The sequence below is a fragment of the Phoca vitulina genome, unplaced genomic scaffold, assembly GCF_004348235.1.
Source record: "Phoca vitulina isolate PV1807 unplaced genomic scaffold, GSC_HSeal_1.0 scaffold1, whole genome shotgun sequence".
Classification (NCBI taxonomy): Eukaryota; Metazoa; Chordata; class Mammalia; order Carnivora; family Phocidae; genus Phoca; species Phoca vitulina.
Window position 1 is genome coordinate 6,984,896 of NW_022589704.1, and position 25,834 is coordinate 7,010,729.

The 25,834-nt window shown below is 47.1% G+C and overlaps 1 protein-coding gene across 5 annotated transcripts in view; it reads right to left on the minus strand.

The window, feature by feature from the left end:
- DGKD (diacylglycerol kinase delta) overlaps positions 1-25,834 on the minus strand; it is a 115,277-nt gene that overhangs the window by 53,075 nt on the left and 36,368 nt on the right. Inside the window, exon 1 of one of the 5 annotated variants that reach the window (XM_032396784.1) lies at positions 4,506-4,971. The exons of the other annotated variants lie outside the window; for them this stretch is intronic. Coding sequence (XP_032252675.1) covers positions 4,506-4,532 — 27 coding nt within the window. The 5' untranslated portion in view covers positions 4,533-4,971. Of the gene's footprint in view, positions 1-4,505; positions 4,972-25,834 lie in introns of those variants that run through there. 5 annotated transcript variants of the gene reach the window in all.

Sequence of the window (25,834 nt, forward strand, 5' to 3'; positions counted from 1 at the left end):
GGGTTAAAGAAGGGAGCGGGTGTGGTATAAAAAGCAACCCAGGGATCCCTGTCCAGATGGAAACATTCTGGTTCTTGACTGGATCAGTGTCAACGTCCTGGTTGTGATGTCGTACCACAGTTTCCCAAAACATTACCACTGGTGGAGACTCGGTAGAGAACACAAAGGATCTCTGTATTATTTCAACTCCATGTGAATCTACAATGATCTCAAAAGGCTTAATTAAAAATAAGTAACCACAATCAACTTTCTATATCTTATATGTTTAAATTGGGAAAATAGGGAGTAACTCCAGAACAATGTGGTATTTCTTAAGGACAAGGGCATCTATGGTCTCCCTTGGCACAAATTAAAAGTGTAATCTTATCTTGTTAAAATTATGTGTAGGTAGTGCAAACTCATTAAACATTTGGCCTGCCAAGGAAATATGTGGACACACCTCTGGGGCACATTCCCTAAGAAATCCCATCAAGTCCTCTCCACACGCCCGAGTCCGAGCAAGCACACATGAGGGTCACAGAGCTCTGTTATCCGGCTGTGACACGCGGCCTGGCACTCGAGCCTGCACAGGAGAGCACCAGAAATGGCAGCACTCACTTCTACACACAACAGTGCTTGAAAAATCAATAAAGCTGCGTTTCGTGTCAGCCACGAGAAGGGAGGATGTCAGAACCACAGGTCCTGCCCTCACACGGCACCACACTTCCTGGGTGGGCCGACCCCGGCAGCCCCGCCCCAACTGCAGGTGCACTCAGGATAGACCCGAAACACGTGCAAGACAAGCTGCCCCCCAGCTCCAGACCCACAGATCCCGCTGCCAACCAGACAGGCCCCTTTGGGTCCCGCTCCCACATTTAGATGTGTCCTTCTGCCAACGGCCCCCACAGGCCAGCTTCACCTCCTCTCCCACGCTCAACCCTCACGTTTAGGCTCCAAATTCTTCCTTTCTTCTCAGAAGTAAATTCAAGCAGCTTTCACTTGAACAAACAGACAAGACCCCTGCTCCCGTGGAGCTTTCATTCAAATGCAGACAGGAAATGAATACTAAATACTACCATAAAGTAAATTACATAGTATGGAGAGTAGTGACCGGTGACAAATCTATGGAAAAAAGAGAGATCAGAAAAAGGAGGTCAGCGTCAACATACCCTTTTCCTCATTGGAAAAGACTGGAAGGACACGGAAAGGAAGGGACGGGCCACAGCCTGAAGCAGGAGCACAGCCGGTGACTGGAGCCAAGTGACCCAGGGGAGAGGAGCCTGGGATGAACCCGGAGAAGCAACAGGCCACACGGTACCATGCAGGCACCACTAAGAACTTGGCCCTTTTTGCCAAGTGAAATGGGGAGCTGTGGTGCTTTTGAGCAGAAGGCCGACATCTGATTTAGGTTTAAAAAGCATCATTCTTGGGACGCTTGGGTGGCTCAGTCGGTTAGCGTCTGCCTTCGGCTCGGGTCGTGATCCCGGGGTCCTGGGATGGAGCCCTGCATCGGGCTCCCTGCTCCGCGGGGAGCCTGCTTCTCCCTCTGCCTGCTGCTCCCCCTGATTGTGCTCGCTCTCTCTCTCGCTCTCTCTCTGACAAATAAATAAAATCTTTTTTAAAAAAACATAAAAATAAAAATAAAAAGCATCATTCTGGTTGCTTTATTGAAAACAGAACATAAGGGACAGGGCAGAAGTCAGTACCCTTTGGGGAGGATGCTCAGCAATCCCATCGAGAGAGAAGGGAAGGGGAACGGCTTGCTGCACTCTCAAGTGTCCTGAAGGCAAGAGGGTTTCGGGACAGACTGGATGGGGTATGGGACAAAGAGGAGCCAACAACTACCCCCTGAACAGCTGGAGAGATGGAGCTGCCATCCTGGGATGAAGAAGGCTGTGAACAGGACTTGCAGTTGCGGGAGGGGTCTGTAGCTCAATTTTGGACATGCTGAGGTTGAAGTATCTATCAAAATCTTGACCATGTCCAATGTCTTATCCCACCCATGAGGAACTTCACCTTGCCATCAGCCTGACTGCATTAAAAAAAGAAACGAGAGGCACGCCTGGGTGGCTCAGTTAGTTGAGCGTCTCTTGATTTCGGCTCAGCTCATGATCTCAGGGTTGTGAGATCAAGCCCCACATCGGGCTCCACCCTGAGTGTGGAACCTGCCTAAGATTCTCTCTCTCCCTCTGCCCCTCCCCACCCCCTTTCTCTCTCTCTCTCTCTGAAAGAAAGAGAAAGAAAGAAAGAAAGAAAGAAAGAAAGAAAGAAAGAAAGAAAGAAAGAAAGAAAGAGAAAAAGAAAGAAAGAAAGAAAGAAAGAAAGAAAAAAGGAGATCACTCATAAGTTAACAGTGCTGGTGGTAGTTTAAAAAAAATTAAGTTTTAGACAGCAATCCCACAATATTTCATCATGCTGAAGATGTTCACACCTGACAATTCTACCCTTAGAAACACACTCTAGAAAAACTCGTGCCCATGTGCCCAGGAAGGCGGGTATAAGAATGGTAGTGCTGTTTATAATGACCAAAGCTGGGAAGACATAGGTCAACAGTGGGACACTCTGGACACTGGACCACTATGTAAGCCACAAACTACCAACCAAGCACTGTGATCCTTCAACAAGGGCTGTACTTGCAAAAAGTTCTGAGGTTCATGCCCCACTCCCCAGAAATTCTGATCTAATTCCAGGAATCAGGAATCAGTCATTTTTTAACCTTGAACCACTTAACTGAAGACAGATGTATCCACACAGATAAATCTTGGAAACACAATGGTGAGTGAGAAAAGCAAGTTGCAGGAGATGTATGATATGACACCATTTACTCAAAACTGTAAACCTGGCCAAATACTCTATGTTGTTTATACCTACGTATGGGAGAAGAGAAAGGATTAAAAAAAAATGCAAACAAACGATAAATACCAAACTCAGAACTGGGGTGACTCTGGGGAGGGAGGGCAAGAGGGGTGGGTAGGATCCAGAATACAAAGGACTTCAAGTATATCCATACTGTTTTGTTCTCAGGCTGGGAAGGGTACACAGTTGTTCATCGTGTTACTTTTTGAATGCCTGAAATATTTAATCATTTTTTAAATGTTAAACATTTTGGCATAAAAATATGCTAAAATACCCAAGTCAGAGCTTGAGACACATACCGTATGTCCTATATTTATAGTTTACAGTTTACTGTATGTATATAGATGAAAATACATTTGTGCAGTAATGTATAGTTCATAGTACTTATAGTTTATAGTCTAGCCTTCAAGAAGGGAATGGGTCAGCCTGAAACCATGCCTGCAGATGGATTCTGCTGGTAACATGGGGGAACAGCCAGGCAGCCTGAGCGTGGTGTGGTGCTCGAGCACACATTCACTCACCCACATACTGCCCTCCTTCAGGGGCTCCCCTGGCTGCCGCATACCCAGCTGCGTCTGCTGGCTACCATGCATTTCATGGCAAACACAAACTATCCCTGATTTGCCTCTCCAATTTCTCATCCTAGAGTAGATTCCCGCACGCTAAAGAACTGGCTGAGCGTGTGAAAGAAAGTAAGGCTAATGGTTTATGAAGGGAGGAAGGGGGACTGGCTGGACTGCTCAGAAGGAAGCTTTTAGAGACCAAAAAAGAAACCTCTCCAACACACCCCTTTCCGTGAATCATTAGGGTGGCAGCCACCGGAAGCAAATATCAAACTGTAGAAACTTCCTTTCTGAGGATTCTCAAAGCACACAGAGATACACGTCCTGCGGCTGGAGGACAAGCCGGCTCGGTAAGTCTCGGTGAGGGTGCACGGCGTGCGGCAGAGAGGGGCAGGACAGCAGAGCGCTTAGGACAGAGACATCAGAGAGCCACTGGTGCAAATGACCTGTCTCTAGGCCCGGTTTTTTAACCCCCAAAATAGGTATCAGCGCCTGTCCCTCGGGGTCATCCTGAGGTGAAGGAGGTAGGCCATGACTGCTGCTAGCGGCAGGCGCCATCCCCCACTGCCCTGCAGCAGGCCAGCACAGGGCGGAGTGGACACGGCAGTGCATGGGCACCGCGGACACCCAGCAGCCCAGGTGGGCGTCTGGTCAGCAGCTGCGGGAAGTACTATCCAGCACGACTGGGCGAAAATCACTTGTCTACAGTGCTTCAAATAAGGAGCGAGTGCTCCACCTGAACAGACTAGCTCCCGGCTCCACAGCGCTCGTCTTGGGGATGGTGGGGTGAAATCTCTCCTGTGACAAAGTTCAGACAATGGAAATTCATCACAGGGAAGTTTATCTGACCTGCAGGCTTTCTGTCTGACCAGGTGGGGACCAAAGATGTTTCTAGCATGTGGGGAAGTCACATCGCCAAGGCTGTGGCTTTAAAAATCCCAGCCTTCCACCTCTAAGAGAAATACAAGACAAAAATCAACCCTTTTAGAGCTGCTTACAATAATCTGCAATTCCTTCCACTCACTTCATTTTAAATCCTTACATTTCAACTGCTTTCCCCCACGGCTTCACACAGCCTCACTGCCCACCAACACCTGGGACTCTTACCTGCCGCTCTCCCCTCTTGCAGAACATTTTCCAACTGCTCAAAATGGATCAGAACTGAAGTGGCCCAGCAAAAACAAAAGTCGAGTTTTAAAATGGATGTACAAGACCCTGTGGATCACCGAAGGAGGCCAGAGACACTGGAGTAACAAATCAGCACCTCGAAGTTCAGTCACTGACCAAACGAGGAGCAAAGGGACAGTGTCCGGGCAGGATTAGGAACCTGGAAATACCGTGCTAAATATAGCTCCCCAGCCTGCGGGACTCGGAAAGGTGGCCAAGAATAAGTATCTGGCGCGTTTGGTAATTTCTGTCACTTCCTGTTACTCACATCCTGCTGCTCTGATGTGGCCCAAAACCCTGGATTCACCACACACAGATCCCTACCTTGAAGCCCCCTGAGACCCGGACTATTCAAAACAGCTGGGATGTGCGTAGGCAACAGACTTCCTCACGGAGGGCGATACTAAACACAAAAATAGCACCGTACAAACAAGGAGATCCCTGGGCGAAAGCAGCCCCAGAATGCAAGGTCAGACCTCCCCAGGCCCCCCGTAGCATACGGCCCAACCCCCAAAGGCGCCCAGGGCACTTCTCTCTAAAGCTGTGCTTATCTCCAATCTCGGGACAGCTTTGAAGGCCAAAGGGGATCCCCACCCTCGCAATGATCCCACCTGCCCAGCGGCCCAGAGCACACAGGATAAGCACCCTCTGACCCACCCCACCTCCCAACCCTCCTGAGGAGACCAGTCCCCAAGAACACAGGACACTCAGGTAGGAGGCAAAGCCAACTGGGCCAGAGGCCAAAATCACATGTAATCCATCAGAGGACAGATTTTTAAAAAGGGAGAAAAAGCAAGATGAAGCAAAAATGGAAAAGTTATGCCTAAAACTGAAATGTGACAAAAATATTTGGGGTTATTCATCTATTCAATATTTCTACAGTGCTTTATTAAGCTTTGAAATGTGCTCAACGTGTGGAAAACCTCAGAGATTAGAGGTGGCCCTGAGCAGGGTGCTGGAGGCAGACAGCCCCTGGTAGGGGAAGGAGAGGGATGCCAACAAAGAGCACCCCAGGTGTGGAGGTGGTGCCCCACACCACATCTCCCCCCACAGCAGGCAGGAAACGAGAAGCTGACACACACAGAAGGCAAAACACCACGTGCCTCCCACAGCAAAGTGCTATAAATAACCTAAATCTCCAAAGCACACAATGGAATACCATACAGCCAAGTTTTCAAGTGCAATGCGAGCGTGTATTCATGGACACAGATGTTCATGATATAATGCATTATTTTATGTTCATTTATTTATTTATTTTTTTATGTAGGCTCCATACCCAACGTGGAGCCCAACACAGGTTTTGAACTCACAACCCTGAGATCATGACCTGAGCTGAATCAAGAGTCAGGCGCTCAACTGACTAAGCCACCCAGGTGCCCCCATAATATAACGCATTTTAAAAGCAGGTTACAAATTAGTACGTATAAATGGTCCCACTGTTATACTACTTACTGATATTCACAGGAAAACACCTACAAAACTATTTGCCTATATCAGAGTTTTTCAACCTTGGCACTATTGACATTTTCAGCCAAGTAATTCTTTGCTGTCCCCTACAACACTATAGGATGTTGAGCGGCATTCCTGGACACAAAGCATGGACCCCACCCACTCCAGCCCCCACATGTCAACCCAAAGTGTCTCCAACTGCCAAATGTCCTCTGTCCAAGTGGCAAATCCCACCTTCCCATCCCCGTCCCCGTTCTCTCCCATGTTTGAGAACCACAGGTCTCTATAATAGTGTCTCTATCTAGGATCTCAGAGATAAGACTTTTGAGTGTTTTTTACATGTTCTTTGTATAAAAAACTGAGTAACACACCAATCTTAGCATGAATAAAACATTACAGGTGTTTTGCTATAATGCAGTTTTTGAGTTGCTGCAAAGTTTCACATTCAGAATGAAAATAAGCAGTCTCATGGGAAAGGATGAGGGGGGCAGACACTCAAAACCCTTGCAACTTTGTAACCAAGCATTTGAAACAACAGCAATAAAAGTACACATTTTTAAAGTACGTAAGGAAATACTACAGTGAATACAGAACTTTACCTTTTATTTTTTATATTTATATTTTATATATTTTATTTATTTATTTATTTATTTTATATATTTATATTTTATTAAAGATTATTTGAGAGAGAGAGTGGGGGGCAGAGGTGCAGAGGGAGAGGGAAAGAGAAAATCTCAAGCAGACTCCCTGCTGATCCCAGAGCCCGAGATGTGAGCTCGATCTCACAATCCCAAGATCATGACCTGAGCTGAAATCAAGAGTCGGACACTCATCCGACTGAGCCACCCAGGCACCCCAGAACTTTACCTTTTAAAAAAGTGAAGCAGCTTGATGGATGGGAGTCTGTGGCTGAGTTAGACTGGCAAAATGCACAAAGATCTAAGATACAATAAGCAGTTTCCAGGCAGAGCCCAAAGGCTCCAAGGCCAGGGCTGTGCTCCTCCTGGGCTGGCCACGCCCTGGCTAGGGATGGCCCCATTCAGGGGCTGGGCCAGTGCACCTGGGAGAGAAACAGAGCCGCAGAAACGGTTGTGACCGCATCTGCCTCACGGCTAACCGCACAGAGGGAAAAACTGGCTCCAAGTCGTTAGCTCAAGCACTAGGGTCATTGTTGTCCCGGTGACAACGGAATCTAAATGAAAAGTACCCTGGCAGTGGGTCTTGAAGGGATGTGGAGATGGAGGGAGCATGATGGGAACGCTTCGACGGTCTTAAATCTGGCCGCTTCCACGCTGTCACAATCCATCTGTTTTTCTCTGGGATTATTTGATGCCAAATCCGCACACAGCCAAATCCATCTACAGTAACATTACAGTCAACAAGTATCAGGTAGGAAGAGAAGAGACAGAAGCAGCCTCTACAGCCCAAGGTCAGCCATGCCCTATTCTGATCACTGAAGGTCAAGCTGATCAGGCAGTTAAGACTTCCCAGAGCAAAGAACACGTGTAACTGCTGACTTGCCAGGTGTCCGCCCTCAGGACAAAGTCTTGTGCACACCCTGACTGAAGAGCTTATCTCAAGGATGTTTGCACTCCAATACTTCCAGTGCCTAAGTAAACCAGGGACTAGTTACCAGACAACAGTCGATGCAGCCAGAAAAGAGACAAACACCACACTTGGGGGAAAACAAGGTTTACAAAGAATTTCGGAAAGGGCATATTTGCTTCACATTACTGCATAAAACAAAACAAGAGATTGAAAGGGCAGGACACACAGCAAGGAAAACTGGAAGTTGACATCTCAGGTGGTGAGACTGCACGGTTTTTCTCTTTTTCTTTTGGTTTTCTGTATTTTCCATATAGTCTAAAGTAAAAAGTGTTTTAAAATACCTCTCTGCCTTTTTCTTTTTCTTTTTTTTTTTTAACCTACAAACTCAACATCTGGGACAAAAAAACTACCAGCTGCCTATGCAATGAGCATCTTCCCCTTCTACCTTCCAGAATGGCCCTGCTGTTCCGGGTAGCCTCCTGCTCAGCCTGGCTACCAGCACATTTTCCCACCGCCCCTGCAGCTCAGGGACAGCACCAGGGGAGCTCCCAGGAAAGCTCTTTGAAAAGACAGAACAGCGCAGGAGGCCCCAGCCCCGGCCAGCCTCCTCCCTGTGGCTCCTGCAGCCGGCATCTAGCCCCACGAGGAGACCATCAGAGTGGAGGCTGGGTCTCTGCCGACCTCGGGGCTCCACACCAGCCCCAGACTGCTGGCCCCTGGTCTTTTCGAGGAGAGAGAGAGAAACAAACCTCTACCTTATCTGAACCACCGTTACCTATGTTTCCTGTTCAACATCCCAAATCTAACCTTGAGACACCACCCTCATCATCGCAGACGGAGGCACAGAAATGGAATCTTCTTTCTCTTCCAGGTCAATAACTTGATTTCTCCGTTAACTAGAACTGAAAACTCTCAACTCAAATGGGCAGCAACACCAACGGAGCTTGATTTAACAGACTAACAGGTTGAAATAATAACACTGAAAATCAAATCTGAGGACGTAACTCTACAGCCTGCCACCTGTTCTTTAAAGAAATTTTATGGGAGCACAGCCATCCCTGTTTATTTACATATTGTCTCTGACTGCTACTTACGGCCAGAGAGACCCTGTAGCTCACAAAGCCTAAAATATCCTCTGTAGAAGTTTGCTCCTATCTCGGATATATAAACCATTGCTCACATATATCTCAGGAAGAGCATAAAGAGAATTTGATGTGGAGGGGTTAAATGTAACGTGTTACCAAAAAAGATGGAATTTGCACCCTGTCCCTTCTCTCTGTCTCTGGCTCCACGAGGAGGGTCTCCATTCTGTTCCCAGAGGAACCCCCGAGCACCTGGCAGGTAGTATGTGCTCAATGAACTCTCACAGAATTGAACACGTCCCACTTACATGAAGGGTCACTCACTGAGCAATTTAGGGTGAAAACCCTTGTGACCATGGAACATATCACAGTGATGTATCCTTGAGCGTAACTCCCCTCAACACCCTGTCCCCACCTCACAGGGAACATTTCCACGTGGTTTACCCTGCACACTGAGGAGTCCCACGTTCTCCGACTTTCCTGTGATTCAGTCCGGGAGCCAGGCTGTCTGGGAAAAGACCACGCCCCACACTGAGGCCACACAGCGACATGGTGTGAGCATGTGCTCAAGTCTTGCTCCTGACAAAGCACGAAGCCAGCAGGAGCAGAATTGGAGGCGGGGGGTCCTGTCCACCTCTTCCCATGTCCCTCACGTCTCTCCCCTCCCGGGCAATCCACCATGCAAGGCAGCCATCTCCTGCCCTCCAGGACTAGCTCTGAGGAAAACGGCTTCAGACATTTTACCAACACTATGAAGGTTTCACATCTGATGGTCGTGATGCAAAGCTGGAGGAGGAGGGGACAAAGACGCTGTAAGTGAGCCCTTGCTCTTCACGACTCACAGTTGTCAAGTGGCCCTGCTGAGGTTCAGCCGGAAGCTGAGGTCACAGACTCACACACATGCCTATGACTGGACGACCATGTGCCCCAACCCTGTTTCACGTGTTAGGAAACAGATATCCAGAGAGGACAGGTGACTCCCCAAGGCCACGCCGCTGTAGGAGGCAGGGCGGGGGGCCAGAAGACAGTTGGCCAACTGGTCACCTCCAGGGCATGATGTGGCCTGTGGAGCTCCCTCCTTGAGGGATGAAGTGTCTGACCCACATAGTCTGGGGGAGCTGCTGACTGCCAGCAGGGGCTCAGGAAGGAGACATGACCATGAGGGGCACGCTGTTGTTCTCAGCTCCCGCGCCCAACCTCTGCAGCTGATGGAGGTGCAAAGCCCAGCCACTGAGACGAAAAGGAGGGAGGGGGCACTAGACCCCTCTAGATGCCAGGGACCAGAAGAGAGTCATGTCCTCTCAGAGATGCCCAGTCCAAATCACACTTTCCTTTCTAATTCCCCGAGTGACTAATGTACTTGGTCCACAGCGGTCATTTGAAAGCGATCCAGGAAAGGACATCTCAGACCACATTCCCAGGAAGGCAGGTAAATCACACACAAGGTCAACTGCCTTTTGGGATAATCTTGCCCCATGTATAACCCCCCTTCCTAACTCTAAACAATTTATCCCTTTCCTCTGACCAAGTTTCCTGTATTCCTCTGGTATTTCAAGTATATTTCAAAACTGAAAAGAAGTCATTCCAACCACAGGATTTAACATTTTAAAAAACCAAAACAGAAAAAGGGTTGAAAATATTTTTTTCCCCTGGCAAGTCCTGACGCAGAGGGTCTGTCTACCGGGGCTGTGGACGCATCACTGGGTACACTTGAACAGCCACCGTGGGAGGGCATGGCATGTGGGCTGGCTGAGGCCAGCTGGCGTGACTCGGGAGCCACCTCCCTTCGTCATGACACAGTCCCATGTGGATGGAGAAGACAGGAAAGCTTCCCAGAGATGCCAAGTGACAGACACACAGCAACAACAAGCCAGTTGCCCAACAGGTATTTACAGAATGCCTACTTTGTGCCTGGCATGGCTCTGGGGCGCTGGAAGAGAGAGTGAGTCAATAAACCCCAGGACATCCCTTTTCTCATAAAGCTTACACCCCTCCCTCCAACAAACAGAAATCAGGGGGGAAAGAAAGGATGCATATAACATTAACGTTGACATAAGAAAGAGAAAACCTAAATAGCCTATATCCATTAAAAATTTTAACTTATGGGGGCGCCTGGGTGGCTCAGTCAGCTGGGCATCTGACTCCTGATCTCAGCTCAGGTCTCGATCTCAGGGTTGTGAGTTTGAGCCCCGCGTTGGGCTTCATGCTGGATGTGGATCCTACTTCAAAAGAAAAAAAAAAAAAAAAAAAGGGCTCAAAAAGTTTTAATTTATGATAAAAACTGTCAAAAGGTATTATAAAAAATCTTCCCAAAAAGAAAACTCCACACCAAGTTCACTGTTGTAAATTCTAACAAGAATTTAAGAAAGAAGTAACACTAAATTTTATTAAAAAAAAAAAAATAGAGGGTGGAACAATTATATCCCCCCTTCTGTTATGATGCTAGTTTATATGTTTTATAAAGCCAGCTTAACCTGAGTACCAAAACCCAACAAAGGTAAAAGGAAAGAGAAAATTACAGATCAGTATCTCTCATAGATATAGATGCAAAAATCCCTACCAAAATAACAGCAAGTTGAATTTAACAATAAATAAAAAGGATAATATGAGGAAATAAGGTTTGTCTCAAGAATACAAGGTTGATTTGGGACACCTGGGTGGCTCAGTCATTAAGCGTCTGCCTTCAGCTCAGGTCATGATCCCGGGGTCCTGGGATCGAGCCCCGCATCGGGCTCCCTGCTCGGCAGGAAACCTGCTTCTCCGTCTCCCACTCCCCCTGCTTGTGTTCCCTCTTTCGCTGTGTGTGTGTCTCTCTCTCTCTCTCTCTGTCAAATAAATAAATAAATAAATAAATCTTTAAAGAAAAAAAAAAAAGAATACAAGGTTGGTTTAACACTTGAAAATCAGTTTCAATTTGCCCTTTAACAAAATTAAGGGAAAAACAAACATATGTTTAAAAAAAAAAAAAAAAAAAAAAACATATGATCACTTCAGTAGATGCAGAAAAGCATCTGACAACATTCAATACCCATTCATAATAAGCATTCTCAGCAAATAAGAAAATCCTCAAACTGATAAAGGGTACCTACAAAAAGCCTACAGCTAACATCATACTCAATAGTAAAAAGCTGAACTGTTTCCTATTAAGATGAGAACAAATGAAAATATTCCTGCTTTCACTACTTCTATTCAACATTCTACCAGCAGTCCTAGCTTTTGCAATGAAACAAGAAAAAGAAATATAAGGCATCTGGGTAAGAAAGAAGTACAGCCTTCCCTATTTGCAGATGATACGACTGTTTATACAGAAATTTCTGAGGAATCTACAAAACAACTACGAGAATTAATAAGTTGTCTTCCAAGGTCACAAAATCCATTATATTCTTATTTTTTTGCAGCAATGAAACATATTTTTTTAATTTCATTTATTTAATAGGAACAAAAAATAAACTACATAGGAACGAATCTAACAAAAGACATTAAAGATATCTACCCTAGGGCGCCTGGGTGGCTCAGTTGGTTAAGCGACTGCCTTCGGCTCAGGTCATGATCCTGGAGTCCCTGGATCAAGTCCCGCATCGGGCTCCCTGCTCGGCAGGGAGTCTGCTTCTCCCTCTGACCCTCCCCCCTCTCATGTACTCGCTCTCTCTCATTCTCTCTCTCTCAAATAAATAAATAAAATCTTTAAAAAAAAAAAAAAAAAAAAAGATATCTACCCTAAAAACCATAAAACTCTGCTGAGAGAAATTAAAGACCTAAGTAAATACATAGTTATATCACATTCATGGGGAAATCCAATGTCATTAAGATACCGATTCTCCCCAAACTGATTTATAGATTTGATGCAACTTGAATCAAGATTCCAGAAGGCTGGAACACCTGATCCCGGGGTTGTGAGTTCAAGTCCCACGTTGGGTGTAGAAATTACTTAAGGGGCGCCTGGGTGGCTCAGTTGGTTAAGCGACTGCCTTCGGCTCAGGTCATGATCCTGGAGTCTCCGGATCGAGTCCCGCATCGGGCTCCCTGCTCAGCGGGGAGTCTGCTTCTCCCTCTGACCCTCCCCCCTCTCATGTGCTCTCTCTCGCTCTCTCATGCTCTCTCTCAAATAAATAAATAAAATCTTTAAAAAAAAAAAAAAAAAAAAGAAATTACTTAAAAATAAAATCTTAAAAAAAAAAAAAAATTCCAGCAAGCTTATTTTGTAGAAATTGACTATTTTTTAAATTTACACAAAAATGGAAAGGACTTAGAAATAACCAAAGCAATTTTAAGAACAAAAGTTAGAGGACTTGCAGGACGCCTGGGTGGCTCAGTCAATTCAGATTCTGCCTTCGGCTCAGGTCGTGGTGTCAGTGTCCTGGGATCTAGCCCCGCATCGGGCTCCCTGCTCCGCAGGGAGCCCGCTTCTCCCTCTCCCTGCCTCTCCCCCTGCTTGTGTGCTCGCTCTCTCTCTCTCTCTCTCTCTGACAAATAAATAAGTAAAATCTTGAAAAAAAAAAAAAGTTAGAGGACCTGCCCTGAATTCAACACTTATTGTGAAGTTATAATAATCAAGAAAGTGTGGTCTTGGGGTAAGATTAGACATATAGATCAAGGGAACAGGACAGAAAGTCTGGAAACAGATTCACAAACATACGGTCAATTGACTTGTGGTAAAGGTGTCAAGGTGATTCATGAGAAAAGAAAAGTCCCTTCAACAATGCTGCTGGAAAAACTGAACATCCATAAGGAAAAAAATGAACATCAACTCTTACCTCACATTACACACAAAATTAACTGTACATTAGTCATAATCCTAACTTCTAGAAAAGAAAAAAAACCTTTGCAATACTGAGGCAGAAAAAGGTTCCTTGGGTTGAAAAACAAGAAGCATGAACCATAAGGGAAAAAACTGATGAATTCAGTTTCACCAAAAAGAATGACTCTGTTCTTCTAAAGATGCCACGCACAAAAAAGGCAAGCCACAGATTGGGAAAAATACTCATAACACATACATCACACAAAGATTTATATCCAGAATATATAAAGAAATCGTACAACTCAATAATAAGACAACCAATTCAATGCAAAAATGGACAAATGATTCTACCATACACTTCACAAAATAAACATAAACAAATGGCCAATTGGCACATGAAAAGATGCTGACATTATTTGTCATCAGGGAAATGGAAATGAAAACCACAATGAGATACCATCACGTGTCTATTAGGGCACGTAAGATGAAAGATGGACTACAGCCGGTGCCCGTGAGGATGCGGAGCCACGGGAACGCCCCGCACTGCAGGTGGCTACACAAAATTCCAGGCACGCTGGAGAACAGCTGAGCAGTTTCTTAAAACGTTAAGCACACACCTACTATATGACCCAGCAATTCTCCTAGGTATTTACCAAAGGAAATGAAAATATATGTCCACACAAAGACTTGTATACAAATGTCCACGGCAGCTTTGTTTGCAATAGCTCAAAGTTGGAAACCTGCTCAAATGCCCACCAACAGGTAAATGGATCAACAAATTGAGGGAAAAGAACAAATTGTTGATATACCCCTGTGGAAAATTTCAAAATCATTATATTGAGCCAAAGATGCCATAAAAGGGGGGACATACTTTCAATTTATACTTAATTATTATTCAACTCAATTTACATTGAATTATTCCATTTATACAGAATTCTAAAAAAGCAAAATAATGTTAAAAGACAGAAAGCAGATCCATGTTTGCCTGGAGAGGGGTGCAGAGAAAGGAGAGATCACGAGGAAACTCTCAGGGGGGATGGAAGTGTTAGCTACCCTGTCTGGTGACAGTTTCAACAGGGGTGGGGGTGGGGCAACTCAACAAGCCGCACACTTTAAACAGCACAGTTCACTGTACAGCAATTCCACTCAACTAAGTTATAAAAATAACGTTAACATATCTGGGTGCACTGCAATATTCTTTAAAGGACAGGGTGAACTTTTCTCTGAATGACTAGAGTGACCATATAGTTTTATCACCCAAGCCAGGAAATTTCTGCAAGTCAAAGTGGGTGCTAAAAATAATTAATGGTGTTATCTACAAAAGGGTGTGTGAACTGGCAGCGCCCTGGACAAAGCAGCACTTACGGCTTTGGGAACAACAAATACCCACTCTATCCCCTGGTGTGATTAGATACTTTTGCATAAAGCAAACCAGAGCGTTCCTTCCTCAGAAGACAGAGAGAGCCAGAGCTGACAGCGGCCTGGAGGCTCAGCTACGCCTGGGCCCCTGCCTTCCAGTCACAGAAGTGCTCCTGGTTTTCAGTGTCAGGGGCAGGACAGAAGCCAGGGCTCCTGCCTCAAGGTCAGGGTCGCTCCGGCCCCACCAAGGATGGGGTGGGGACCAACCCCACTCCTAACTATTCTCCAAATGTGCAATTACTCTGTTCCACCATCTCTGGGCTTTCGCAGCCAGCGAACATCAGCCAACAGTGGAGAGGGCACCTGGCACGGACCAGCTTTTCTAATGCAAGTTCAGCAGGAGGCGCCTGGCTGGCTCAGTCACTGGAGCAGCTCTCAGGGTCTTGAGTTCCAGCCCCCCGCGTTGGCCATTGAGCCTACTTCAAAAAAAAACAAACAGTCCAGCAGGGACAGAGGCCAGCCTGGGTAGGGCCTGAGCGGCCCTGTGCAGGCGGCGTTCCCAGCCTTCCATGAGCACCTCAACCCCAGGCTGAGGTCTGGGGGTTTAGCTAAACATCCTGTACAGAACTAGTACAGCAGCTCCTACAGTCCTCCTGACTTAAAGGGGGGGCAGGAAGATCACAGGTTTCATTTCTGAGTTTACATTTCAAAGCAGGTGCTTCGGCTGTGGCCGTGGAAGGGGGGAGACTACTGAGTCAATAAACAGCAGCCTCCCCACCACAGAGCAGGGAATTATCTTAACTTGATAACAAGTTTTTCAAGGAAATAAAAAGCTCCTACTCACTACTCTACCTACTCTGAAATACCAGGTTATTCTGGGACAGAAAAGCAAGGTTTTTTAAACATAATACCCCACAGAATGGTATCATTTTCCTAACTTTCAAGGAAAAAAACCAGACAGGACTTGGCGCAATCATATCCCCGGCACACATACCAAAGAATACTGGGTAAAGGAGGACTAAAGTTATTAATTTCCTAGACACCCAAAGAAAAAACTCAATCACATCCACATACCTTCTCCATGTTTTTTTTTCCCAAAGAACTCTTTACTTTACAAAAGTACTGGAGTCAAACTACAGTCTCTCAACTGTCCGCTTTGGTTTTTGTTTCCTCCATCATTTGTAAGTAAAAACAATTAGAAGTGTTAACAATTCACCACACACACGCGTGTGTGGGTGCGGGCACTGTGAAAACAGCCTAGATTTCACAAGTGCAACCCCTCCTTGGTCACACCACACAGCGCAGACAAGTGACAGAGTCCTCCCCCACTCCCAATCCTAACAGACCCCCACCATTGGCCCCAGCACTCACCAGAAGGGGCCAGAAGAAGCCAGTGTCCCCTCCCCTCTGCCTCCTTGGAACAACTGTTAAGAACCGAATCCTAAGCCCTCGTGTGGAGTACCTGGCTCTTAGGACCCAGAGGCAGGTGCTGCCTTCAGCAAAAGCCCACACTTAGCAAACACACACCACCAATTTGGCTCAACGCCTGCTTCTTGCTGCTTCTTGAAACTGAGAACACAGAGTGGATTATGAAGTGGGGAATTCACTGGATTCACTTCCTCCTGCTGCTGCTCTCCTGGTCCTGCTCCCTGGCCAAAAGGTGTTTTAACAGTCACAGCCTTTAATTCACTAAGCACCTACTACGTGCTGGGTGCCTGCCCCCACCACCACGGGGGAGGTAGTGCGGCCCCGACTCTGCCAATGGAAGGATGAAGCGACAGGTGTTAAGAAGCGGAGGTCCTACAGCTGACGGCTGGCACGGCCAGGATGTGAGGTCAGTTCTCCTGCAGCCCGGCGCCTGAGCAGCAACCCCGGGGGGCTTGCTCGTGGCAGTGAGCCCAGGCGGCAGGAGCTGCTGTCCCTAAATACGTGGGGCTTCCCGTCTGGCAGGTCCTCTAGCTTCAGAGGCCTCGTGGGACACCCTCAGCCCACGAGTACGACTTTCCCCACCCCAGCTCCAGGCCTGCAGTCACAGAAATCGGGAAGAGTTTCCATGAAGGAAATCTGCCAATTATATATATAGCGTTTCCTCTCTCTGAGCCAAAGTGGCGCAGGGGTTTTGCCCAGGAAATATCTGAGCTCCAAACAAGCTGAGAAGGAAAACTGATGTTGAAATCTGGATAAAGGTCACGGTTCCTCACCAAAAGAGCAGCCCTGGCTACCCCACAGGCTGACGTCTGCTGGAAACAGCTGAGCAAGTCAGGTCCAGGGTTCCACCCTATGTAATTCTACTAAGGAACTTTCATTCATTCAACAAACATGAATGCCAAACAGATAAGATTTAAAACAACTAAAAATATTACTTAAATTCATTACATAGCTTCTTTTTAATTTAGAGTTATCGGGCAATAACTACTAAAAACAGGAGAAGTAAAAGGTAAAGGAAAACCAAAGTTTTTCTCCTGTTTTTAGTAGTTATTATCTGATAGCTCTAAGGAGAGTAAGTCTCCTGATATCTACTCTTCAGCTGCAGATGCTATTTTTCTACACTCTCTGGACCTCATCTGAAATTCTTTGAAATTCCTGTAAATTGTAATAACTGCTAAGTGTGGCAAGTTGAACTCTATTACAATCCCACTATCACTGATGAGTGGTGGTGCAGATAAAAACCAGGAAACCTTCAGAGGGCACTTTTCTGCCAACCCGGTGACCTAGGAGATGCCATCCCCATTTCACAGATGAGGAAACGGAGTCACACAGCTAACAAAGACCATCTTTATAACAGATGTTGTAAAACCTCTGGATACCATTAAATATTTCAACAATATTCCTTGGGGAAAAAGAAGTTATAAATACAGACACGACAAATCACTCCTTGCTTTGTATGGCATGGTTATTCTGACACAGTCATTTCAGGGCAATCATTAGGGTGATGCTAGGAGCAAAGCCTGCTGGATCGATCCCTACCCTAGTAAGCCACATGGTGCGGACACACGACTAAGCAGAGGTGCCACATCCTACTTTGGGGAAGTTGTGTGAGATTTCAATATGGCATTCCGCAGAAGCTGCCCCCTAAACATGTATATTCCACAGAGGAATAAAATTCTCATTCAATTTATAGGAAATTATACTGAAATATGGACACATCTTTTTGTGCCATGGACGCAGTTTATCCTGAAAACACTCTTTATTGTCAATTCCCCCTGATCTGGCCAATCCATCTTCCTGAAATTTACAAATAAATTTAAATGTATCTAATAGGGCCTCTCCTTCCCTTTATTCTGTTCTTATATGATGCCAACGGGCACTCGCTTCTGGCTTTCTGCCCTCTGCCTCTGCTCCTTCCATTCCCTCCAACCCCCATCGGCCCTCACACCAGCATGTGCGGACTCCTCCGTTGCCCTTCTCCAGCCCACCCCTCTGCTCTCCTTTCTTCCTCAGCCAGCTCGGTCACCTCCGCCCAGGTCCCCCATCAGCCTGCTTCCTCATCATCAAACCCAGCCTGGCCTCCCCTCCTTCATCACAGGTACGTGACATCCTTGCCTGAGATTCTGGGCACTTAGGATACATTACAGTTCCAGTTATGATCCATTCAAAATCAGGCAAACAGAAGCTGATGAAGCTGTAAACCAGAACCAAACCCGAATCAAAGTCAGCAGAAGAAAGTTTCATTTTCTCAACCTTGAGGGCAGGCAAGAGAGGTGAAAAAGGACACAAGACAAAGTGCAGGCTGCAGGAGAAGGGCACCCTCTCTTGGGCAGGGGCTCAGCACAGGGGCTGCTCTGCAGGGGAGGCCACACCCATCTCCCCAGACCTCCCCCACTGTGGTCTGAGATGCTCGCTCTAGCAATATCATCAACAGGAAAAACTGAGCATTCTAAGTCCCTAATGCTGTAGGAGCGAGGAAATAAAGGTTAACTGATCAACTCTGCCACCCCTAACAAAATATCCCCACCTATAAAACTGATCGTTGTAGACTCATGATGTGGAAGTGTTTATGACGAAAATATAAAATTATACACACACTGTTGTGTGTATAACACGTGAAATGTACAGTATGCCTCTGACATAGGACTGAAGGGGACCGAAGAAAGAAAGCAACTGCTGAGCTCCTGTGACCTTTTCTCCCCCCTCCCTTGAAATCTCCTCTAAAAGCATTATTACGATGTACACACTCTACAAAATAAATGGATAAGCTGCCCTGCACACGGTTCTGGTCCTGGGACACTCCTGGACTCCGCCCCAGAGCCCACGTGCCCCTTCTCAGTGGCCACGAGCAGCCCCCAGGCCCACACGGCCACTTCCATCTCCCTGCTCCCACTGTGTTCTGCACCTACTTCTGCTGCACTTGTCACAGGGCACGATCATTACCTCTTTTCATGTCTAGCAGCTTCTGAGAAGTCCCTGAGCACGGGGAACGTGTTTGTCCACCTCCATCTGCCCTCAGGCGCCCAACAGAGAGAGTGCGCCACCACAATGGGTGGCTGAAAGAAGGAAAAACAAGTCTTTCCAAAACATGCATCTTTTCCAATTGGTTCCTGTTCAATTTCAGAAATCAGACTGCCAAGGTAAGGCCGTGCTGCTGCCGAATTATTCCTGTATTCTCCAGGGGTAAACAAGAAGTTTCAAACCATCAAACTTGCTGGAAACACACACACACAAACAGCAAAGGAGCCGGCCCGACCCAAAGCTGCTCACCAGAATCCAGAGACACACAGCTCCCAGGATGCTCCTCGGCCCAGTACTCAAGGCATTTGTAAGAGGGTAACGGCAGCAAGAAGGGGCCCGGCCCACAGGATCATCCACAATGATGGACGTTTGTTACATAGGACCTCACAAAGACGACAATTCAATATCCTCTCTGAACAGAAAGAAGCAACGAAACCTACTTCCTGGCTCACGCTCGCTGGCACAGCCCGTGTGTATTCTGCACTGGGGACAACAGCTTCAAAGGGAACCCCTGGCCTCAAGTCAAGACCTAAGAAGGTGTGACCAAGAGTGCACAGATTACTAAGGAGCCTGTGCTCATTTGGCATCACATGAGTGTGGGTCCCAAACGTGGCTACACCTCAAAATCATGGAAAGCTCTAAAATATCACCCATTTACAAGTCAGCATCAGAATCTCTGGGGATGGTGCCAGGAACCCCCCCCCCAAGGGTGCCCGGGCACAGCCAAGTTTGGGAACCACTGCCCTGAGGGAGAATACAGCAGCGTGTTCCCTTCTGACCACGGCATGAACAGGAAGATCCGACAGAAGGGAGAGTTTTCACCCGACCTTTGAGGAATGGGCAGGGTCTATGGAGGGAACTTGGGGAGAGGGCCTTCAGACTGAGGTGTCCTACCAAGACCAGGGTGACCTGTGCACCGGGACTTTGTTCCCTACAAAGAGCAGGTCCGTGGCGGGGCGAGAAGCTGGGACAGCTGGGGAGCGCCAGGTCCCCTGGACAGTATGAGGTAAGACCGTATGGCACTCAATGATTTATACCACTTTTAGAAATGGGCAGAATGTGACTCTTTTTAATGGTTTTATATTTCAGATATATTCCAAACTTATCTTTCCTCTTCAAGGTCCAACTCAAGTGCAGTTGCTGCCAGGACCCCAGGGATAAGGGTAAAACAGACTGCTTTAGGTCCAATGAAGTCTAGAATAATCCACAGTGATTTAATTAGAAGTTATTATTTAGCAAACACAGAATGTATGAAACATTTCACCAAAGAAATATAAGTAAACCAAACTAAAAGAAAAATGTCTAATTAAGTACCAAATGGCATCATAAATTAATTTGTTTCACTGCTTTAATTCCCCCATTGGATAGGCAGTGAGTGCCTATAATCATACTGTTAATAGCAGCAAACACTTACATCATGCCTACATTGCAATAACTCATTTAATCCTCCCAACGACCCCACAGTAGGTACTATTACTATCCCCCATTTCTCAGATAAGGAAATTGAGGCTCAGAGTGCTTCAGCGACTTGCCCAGGGCCATTCAGCTAGCGAGAGGCTGAGCTGGGATTCATGGCCAGGCCTCCCAGTCCCTGCCCCTGAGCATGGCACAGCATGAGGGCCCATGGTGGGTACGATCAACAATAAAGGGGGCACCTGGGCGGCTCAGTCGGTTAAGCATCTGCCTTCGGCTCAGGTCATGATCCCGGGGTCCTAGGATCAAGCCCTGCGTCGGGCTCCCTGCTCAGTGGGGAGCCTGCTTCTCCCTCTCCCGCTCCCCCTGCTTGTGTTCCCTCTCTCGCCGTGTTTCTCTCTGTCAAATAATAAATAAAATCTTAAAAAAAAAAAAACAATAAAAAAAGGAACATAACCTAGTCCTACTGTCTAGGTCCTTACATTTGAGGAAATGCAGATCCTGGACATTCAAGGACAGAGGCCCCACTCCCTCTGGGAAAACCAAAGCATGGAAATACCACATAACACATAATTTTCCCCATAAATGAAGGAAAAGTAACTGAACATGATATGGCATGAGTCCCTAACACACAAGTGGCATAACTCATAAAGCACCGTCCTTCCCTCGGGCCCCTGTTCCCCCACAGCACTGGCTTTCTGGATCCCTGCTGAGAGCAGCCTCCGTCCCAGAGCCCCAATAGAGGGAGGGTGTCGTGGGCACCCACCCACCAGCCCGGGGAACTGGATGCGTGCCTCAACAAAACCAGAGCCAGCTGCTGATCCCAGGGCCAAGGTCCCGCCCCACGCCAGCACCACAGACGGAGGAGCCGGAGGAAGGGGGCTCAGGCAAAGCCCGAGGACCACGAGCACATGACACAGTGACAGCAGGTGACATCGCTGACAGGGGTGAAGGGCTCCAGGCAGTGAAACTTCCAGAGAGGTATCGTCAGCCAATGTGGGCACAAACGCCTCGCAATCCCCGTGGGCTCCGGGCTCCCTGCCATCCAAGGGACACGGGCCAGTACTCAGCCCACACCTGCCGCAGCCGGCCCTCGTCCTGCTTCCTGCTGTCCATCCGCAGCACCTGTGTCCCCCTCCGATGACAAGTCCCTTTGTCCTACTTAGTTTAGAAAATCTTCACTAAATTCAATTCAGCTGATTCTGCCTCCCTCAAAAGGGACAGTGCCTCCAACACCAGCGACCCTGAGGTCAGTCTCTCAGGTGAAATTTCTAGAACTAGAGGGGTCAGTGATGCACCCCTGGTAAAGGGAGGGTGTCCACAGCCACCCGAGTCTGGCCCTGCGCACATGAGGTGACCATGGGGCCTTGTGCAGAGCTGCCTTCTGGGAAGCAGTAATCATTAACTGCTCAAAACCCCTTTTTTCTTCAGCACCCTATTGAACTCCCAAGTCATGTAAGACAAGGAACGCCCCTGGTAACGAGAAGTGTTTAACCAAAGCGCCTGCAGCCATGCTCTCCATCCAGCCCCTTGTCTCCAATGTGGCTCCACCGAGGCTTCCACACCTCCCACCCAGCCACAGAGAAGGCCACCCGCCCGGCCTTCTCACACCCATTCTGGCCACCTGCTCCTGGAAGATCGAGTCTTCGGTAGCAGCCAGACTTGTAACAAAAAGGGCTTCCAAAATCGGAATGGCTTCCCCGTACCCATGGCAAAAAAGCCCCAACTCCACACAGCCCGGAAAGCACTTCACCTCTGACCTCGGCCCATCTCGCCACCCTTGCACACTCTACGCTCTACGTTCTACGTTCCTGTGGCAGGAACCACTTCCACCCCGGGGCACCGTGCCGGCCACGGCTCCCTTGCAGCCTCAGGCCTCCGAGCCTCTCGTCCCTGACGCCTGGCCCCCACCGCAGCCCTGCGCTTCTGGGACTGCTCGGCCCGCGGCGCTCATGGGAGCGCAGGCTGCATGAGGGGAGACCTACACGGCGACCCAGAGTGCGGCCCGCTGGAAGCGCTCTGCTGAGGGACAGCAACGAGGGGACGGGGTCTAAGCCCTCCTGCGACGAGCGACCATCAAGTCACTCCTCGACAAATACTGTGTGCTGGCTCCTGGGTGAAGCAGTGAGCAGAACAAACAAAACCCCTTGCTCTCCCGCAGCACACACTACAGCATGGGAACAAAGAAAACCAAATGGACTCAGAGGAGGGACTCTGAGGGTTGGGTGGCAGCGTGAGAACACAGCTCTGCTGTGCCTCACTGCTTCGACTTGTTCCTGCTGCATTTTGAAACTCTGAATAACATTAAAGGAGGTGATGAAATTTCATCACATCTCTATTAAAATAGGACAAAAACTGAAAATGATGAAAACACTGACTTGGAGAAATAAGTCAGTAAAAGCCCTGCACTCTGACAGCCCTCAACGCCTGGCACGCTCTAGAGCTCCCAGCTGCCACGGGAAGGCCATAAAAGAAGTCCGTGCAGGACTGGAAGACAATGAAAACCACTTCGGAGAGCTCAAAGACGAAGAGCTCGGGCAGGGGGGAAATCCAAGTCAATGAAAACATTTGGAAACCCAAAAGAGTATAGAAAATCTTTCCCTGAAGCAGAAAACGACTACATTAAACAGAAAGTATTTTTAAAATACCGCTCTATCAAACAAGAATTAGCCAGGATAAAAACAAACTAAAGGAACATGAAAGCTATGCTGGATGGGGGTAAAAATCACAAGTAAACGCAACAGGAAACAAAGTTAAAACTTTCATAAATAGAATTTGAGAAAACCAACAAATTAAAATAATGCAGAAGAGCTTGACAGACACGGAAGATCCAGAACCCTACCCCTACGACTCCCTGGCCCCTCAACTCTGTAACTCGTGTAACCAGCCGCTGCGCCAGGTGGAACTTGACACCTTCATCCACCTCTGCCCTGGCTGCGCTGATGCACCACCTGTCTGCTGCCCACCCTCCACCCCTCTCTACTCAGAACCAGAAGCCACCCTCTCTTGATGAGGGCTGTGGTCTCCCCCTATCCTCCACCCTTCCCCTTCCTCCTCCAGCTCACCCTCCACAATGCAACCAGAGTAAAACATTCTCAGTGCAAATCTGGGAATTTCACCAAACGGAACTATTCAATGGTATTACAGGCTGAAGGACTAAGTCCCAAGCCCTTCCCATGGCCTCCTATGGTCTCTCTCTCCCTCTGGCCTCAGCCAGCCACACAGCCCTTCTTCTGCTTCTTCACACAGTCTACACTGCATCTTCTACCACAAGGCCTTTGCACATACTGGTCCCTCAACTTGCCCCATTCTAGGACGCCTACAGGCATGAGACATACAGACATACTCACACACTTGCACACACTTCCTTTAGTTGATTTACCACTAACCAGTCTTCACATCTCAGTTAAGACTTTACTTCCTCAGGGGCAGTCCTCCCGACTCTACCCCAATACCAGTGGGGGTCCTCCTTATGATGCCCCACATAGCCTTCCTTCCCTGTAACCTCTCTGTGTGTGCTTCGCTGAGCCCCCAGAAGAATACCAGCTTGATGAAGAGCCCCTCTCCATTTCTGCTCACCAATGACAGTTGACCACTGAGCATGGTGCTTGGCCCTGAGCAAGCCCTCAAAAGGCACATGCTGAATCAATAAATGAATAAACAACAAAGTTCCCAAAGAACAAACCAAAGCACACAAACCAGCATTATACAGAAAATGCAAGGAAAAAAAGACCTTTTTCGAAGTTGGAAAACCAAGACCAAGTCTGGAAGACAGAAGATTCACTATATACCAGACAAACTAGTAAGCAAAATCCAATTATCACATATGAGAAAAATAGTCCCATGAGATTTCAAGCAGAAATGTACAGGGGCACTGGATGACTCAGTTGCTTAAGCACCCGACTCTTGATCTCAACTCAGGTCTTGATTTCAGGGTCATGAGTTCAAGCCCCATGTTGGGCTCCACACTGGGCATGGAGCCTGCTTAAAAACAAAAGAAAAAAGAACAAAGAAGAAATTTACAGGTATCTACAAAGATGGTAACAACAGCAAGGCTGGCTTCAGAGGCCTCCCCTCCAACACCAACACTGGGAAACACTATGCTGCTAGAGTTACCTAATAAAAAACACCATATTTTGTTTCCTTTGTGGAAAGCAGAACATTCTACACCATTTTTCTTCTTTGTTCTTCAGTGCTTTCTCATTTTCATTAGTGTGATACAAACAGCAATGGTTGGTCAAAGAAAGCACCAAGTAGCATGTTCTATGTGGCTAAACACCCCGTCAGGTACACAGCTTCACTGAAAAAGGACATCACCACATGGGCTGGCTATAAGCAGATACAGCATAAGAAAATTTGTGAATTTTAAATGTATTTTTTAAAGGAATTTTTTAAATTCAAATCACTGGGGCACCTAGGTGGCTCAGCTGTTAAGCGTCTGCCTTTGGCTCAGGTCATGATCCCAGGGTCCTGGGATGGAGCCCCACATTGGGCTCCCTGCTCATCAGGAAGCCTGCTTCTCCCTCTCCCACTCCCCCTACTTGTGTTCCCTCTCTCGCTGTGTCTGTCAAATAAATAAATAAAATCTTTAAAAAAAAAAAATTCAGGGGCGCCTGGGTGGCTCAGTCCTTAAGCGTCTGCCTTCGGCTCAGGTCATGATCCCAGCGTCCTGGGATCAAGCCCCGCACTGGACTCCCTGCTCCGCAGGAAGCCTGCTTCTCCCTCTGCCACTCCCCCTGCTTGTATTCCCTCTCTGGCTGTGTCTCTCTGTCAAATAAATAAATAAAATCTTTAAAAAAAAAAAAAGAATTAAAAAAAATTCAAATCACTAACAAATATAAATGTAAATGGTTCATATAACACTCACAAAAATGCAAAACAGAAGAGAGATACCAAGGAAGCATTCGATCAAGAAAGCACAACACAGTCAGCCACTAAACACAGGAGTCCGATGTGCAAAAATCCTGACAAGCAGAAAATGTCTCAAGTTCACTATTACAAACAGCTCCAGACTGAGGAAAAACAACTTCTAACAATATGTTGCTTACAAGAATTAAATCTAAAATAGCAAGGAAAAACTGAAGATAAAAGTGAGGGTAGAAGACAGAGTATGCATTATCAGTTAAAGTCTGAACAAAGAAATATAGCAATATTAGTTTCAGACAGAGTACAGTTAGTGGTAAAAGCTGTTCAGTGTAAAAAAGATGTTACCCTACTGACAAATAATTATT